The sequence below is a fragment of the Morone saxatilis genome, unplaced genomic scaffold (assembly GCF_004916995.1).
Source record: "Morone saxatilis isolate NCDOM2014 unplaced genomic scaffold, NCSU_SB_2.0 Contig4, whole genome shotgun sequence".
Lineage (NCBI taxonomy): Eukaryota > Metazoa > Chordata > Actinopteri > Moronidae > Morone > Morone saxatilis.
The window spans coordinates 697,752-702,010 of NW_023339984.1; the positions used below are offsets into that span (position 1 = coordinate 697,752).

Here is a 4,259-nt window from a genome sequence, read left to right on the forward strand (position 1 = left end):
CCATCGTTGTTGTTGTCGTCGTCATCATCTTTTTCATGTTCATCATCATCAGTCACTACTATTAGTTGTTGCTACTGTTGTTGCTGTGCACCTCTGTCTGTCTGTCTTTCTCTCTCTCTCTCTCTCTCTCTCTCTCTATAGAGGTATTGAAGGGCTAGAAGATTCCCTTGTATAGAGTGTACAAGCCCAGTACAGTGTTCCCACTTAGCAAACCCCACCAGTATGCCCCATAATAAATCATCATTTCCTCTCCTGACAGCCCACTGATGAAAACTGATGTGCCTTCTCTTCTTCTCTTTCTCCCACTACATTTCCATCTTCTGTTGTCCTCTCAAGGTTGAAAATGAATCAAACACCCTCCAAGATGGCTCTCTGATTGATCTGTGCGGGGCTACCCTGCTGTGGAGGACCCCCGCTGGACTGCGCCACACCCCCACCCTCAAACAGCTGGAGTCTCTTCGCCAGGAGCTGAATGCCGCCCGGCCCCAGTGTCCCGTTGGCTTCAACACCCTGGCCTTCCCCAGTCTGGCCCAGCGCGAGATCGTCGACAAGAAGCAGCCCTGGGTGTACGTCAATTGCGGCCACGTACACGGTTACCACAACTGGGGCTACCGCAAGGACAAGGGTCCCGCCGGCCCAGGGGGCACAGCCCCAGCCAGCACTGGGGAGAGGGAGTGCCCTATGTGCCGGCGAGTGGGCCCCTACGTGCCACTGTGGCTGGGCTGTGAGGGAGGATTGTACCTGGATGCCGGGCCGCCCACTCATGCTTTCTGCCCCTGCGGCCATGTATGCTCAGAAAAGACAGTGGTGGGGTGGAGCCAGATCCCGTTACCCCATGGCACCCATGCCTTCCACGCTGCCTGCCCTTTCTGTGGTACCTGGTTGACAGGGGAGCAGGGCCACATCAAACTCATCTTCCAGGGCCCTGTTGACTGAAGCTCAGACCTGAACTGATGGCAGACTGGACAGAGGTGGGCACGCTGAGTAAAGACTGTGTGCTGGAACAAAAATCTGGACACTCAAGTGTGGGATGAAAGAGAAAGCACTGATGACAAGAACAAGAAAGGGACTGCTGACATGATGCAATAGTAGACTGCAAGGCTTCAAATGGAATATGAGGTGTATGGAGAATATGTAAATAAATTGTGTTGAAATGAACACGCGTCTAGTACTCTTTTGTTCTTGTACTCACCAAGTTAATTTCTGATATCTGGGAGCAAGATGTGTCACTAAAAAGAAAGGGCCAGACACAAGACAAGGTTCGCCCTGGTAGAGCGTGCACCTTGTGTACCAAGGCTCAGTCCTTATATATATATATATATGTATATATAAATGTATATATGTATATATAGTAAGCCAAGGCTTCAAACCAGCCTATGAATCCATAAAAGTCACAGGCTAGATGAAAAGCACACCTAGCTCAAACTGATGATCCTTTAGACAACTTCTGTTATTCAGAGGCACAGTCTATCTTACCTGAGGGTCTACTATTGCTTGTAACCAGCACTTTCCCAAGGATCTGTCTCAAAGACAGATTCAAACATTTCATCCATCACATATCTGCCAATCAAAACAACAATCAAAACAACATCTTGAATCGTAACCCCTGTATGGTGATATGTATCATTATAGCAATTTTCTTGTCAATACACAGCCCTAATGCCGATACACCGATTTCTTCTGCAATAACATTTCAGGTCCACTCAAGTGGTTTAGATAATCTGGCAGAACTGTTACAGCCTATCTGACTGGCAGACTGCTCGTGTTTCTTGACCCGTCAGATTGCTATTTTAATGTAGCTGTGTTCCTAAGTCATAGAAATTAACTCAGTGAGTAAAATGTTCTTCTAACTGCTGGTCACATTGCGGAAAATAAGACCCAAAGTTGTAAAAAAGTACCTGCATAGACTCAAGATTGGAGTAGCGTGGCTGCTCCACACATGATTCCATCAACTGTTTGCCTCTGTAGTTCCACCTGGCTGTGGTAAGCTGCAGACTCCACGGAGTGTCTCTAAGCCTTGTTCCCAGTTTGCAGCGCCCCCATTGTGCTAAAAATAATTCAAGGTCACCAAGCCCCATGCCTTCCCACCAGGAGAGAAAGAGGAGAACGACAGGGCAGCTTTGTCATCAGGAGTCCACACCTAAGGAAAATGAACACTGACAATTTTCCCACAGGGACCCAACAAGGACCCCTCTGCATATTTACACATCTTCAATGTAGCAGTCAGATACAGGTGAATCTTGTACATTGGCTTGCATGTGAGCAGATATTGCTTGTGTCTTATCATGTAACATCACTGCTTACTGCAGAGTGGATGCAGAAGGCAGCTGCAATCCCACCCAGAGCTGCTGCAGGGTTTTCATACCAGAGCCAGAGCCTGAGCAATAACAGGCAATGTTCAATGTCAAACATCTCTTCATTCGCCTTTCCAGCATTTCCAGTTGACACAGTGATATGCTACCGATGATCTGCCCAGTGTGTGCACTTATACTGTAAAAAAAAACATTGTAAAAAAAGGTAATATTCCAAAATACAGTAAAATAACAGTAACAAGAGACACGTAAAAATACAGTAATTTTCTATAATTAAAATACAGTTTTTAGCCTTAATTTCACATAAAAGCTTGTGTAATGTTTTGGCCTTTAATGTTTGATTAAAGATATTTACAAAAACAATAAAATGACCTATCAATACTGCTATAATATAAATAATCAGACTTTAATTTATATTACAGTGCTGTTATTATTTAATTTTTCTTATTTTAATCTGAAATTTAAGTTATAGAACTGTAATAAAAGTCATCCTCTGTGAAATTACAGTAATTATTGCTGTTTTCACTGATAAAAACTGTATTTTGATAGTTTACCTGTGCTAATACACTGATAAAAAAACATTTATTCAAAGTTCTTGTTGTGAAAACTTCCATAATTATACAAGATATCTGTCAATTAATAAACTTAATACTTTTTTTTCACTGTTGTCAATTATTTTGTATAATTTTATTAACGTATTTTACTCTATTAAACTTGAATTTAACAGTTGAATCTATTAAATAAACAGTTTTTTTTTTTAAAGGAGATTTTCTTTAAATAAGCAGTAATTTTATGATTATTTACAGTTACATTTGTTTTTTACATTATTTTACATAATGTAAATTGACACTATTTTTACAATTTCCATGTATTTGTATAAACTACAGAAAATAATCTGTAAAATAAATGGGGAAAACTCTGTAAACTTACAGATGTTCTTTTACAGTGTATTTAAAGGTCCACAGGGAGAGTCGGGGGTAGTAATCAGGGCGGCTGCCATTTGGATAACAGGCAGCCGAGGAGATCTACAGAGTAGTTAGCCTGTGGGGACTCCAGTCGACTGCAACAGTGTTCAGAGCAAAATACCTGATATGAAACCTGAAATGAATTACGGTCCCTAGAAGACTGGGGTTCATTCCTCTAGCTCTACCATCAGGACAAAAACTTCACTCGCTCACAAGAAACATTGACATTTACTGGGAGTTCCTGGGTACATTGATGGAAGGCAGCAGCATCCCTTACTGTCTGCCACAGTGTCTTCTTTGATACTACCATTAGGAGTCACCAAAATGTCCAAATGTTACAGCTTTACTTCAAAATCAAGATGATCTTGATCAGATCTTGTTAAATTCCAAACAAAACTGTTGCTGCTGCAGCAATGAGTCCGAAAACCTGGAATTGAGTTAGCGTTTTAGCACCTCTGTTCTCTTTCCTTAAAGTCAATGGGTTTTTAAATGGTTAGAAGCCTGAATAAGGTCTGTGTTTAACACAAGCTTAAAGCTGGAGTGGATAACTTATTAATTTTCATATTTGATTAAACTTTCACTATATTTTGAATTTTGAAGCTTTTGACTGTCTTGAAACAGCCTTGTTGTGTTTAAACTCACCCTCTCATGAACTATTATAAGCGGTATGGAACAGAAGCAGCTACCTCAAAACTTAAAGGTGCTATAAGTGTTTTGTTTTTTGTTCCCTTCTTTCTGCAGTAAACAGAGAATACATTTCCTTCTTCATTTTATGAAAATATGACACAGTTCTCAAAGGCAGCCAGCAGAATGTCAGTGTGGTGACATGGGGAGGAGGGAGGGACTGCTAACTGCAATGGACAGAAAGTTAACCAAAATGCTGATTTCACTTATGGCACCTTTAATTAGATGAAATATGATCATTTGGGTCCACACCACTAGTGCTTTGTTGGCTGTGGCGCTGAGTGAATGTGTGTGAAAG

General features: G+C 41.5%; 1 protein-coding gene across 1 annotated transcript in view; it reads left to right on the forward strand.

The window, feature by feature from the left end:
* peli3 (pellino E3 ubiquitin protein ligase family member 3) overlaps positions 1–1,125 on the forward strand; it is a gene marked incomplete at its 5' end in the record, with an annotated part of 9,271 nt that extends 8,146 nt beyond the window's left edge. The window contains 1 exon segment of the mRNA XM_035675412.1: positions 337–1,125. Within this exon segment, the coding sequence (XP_035531305.1) occupies positions 337–936 (600 nt within the window).
* Positions 1,126–4,259: the final 3,134 nt, after the last annotated feature.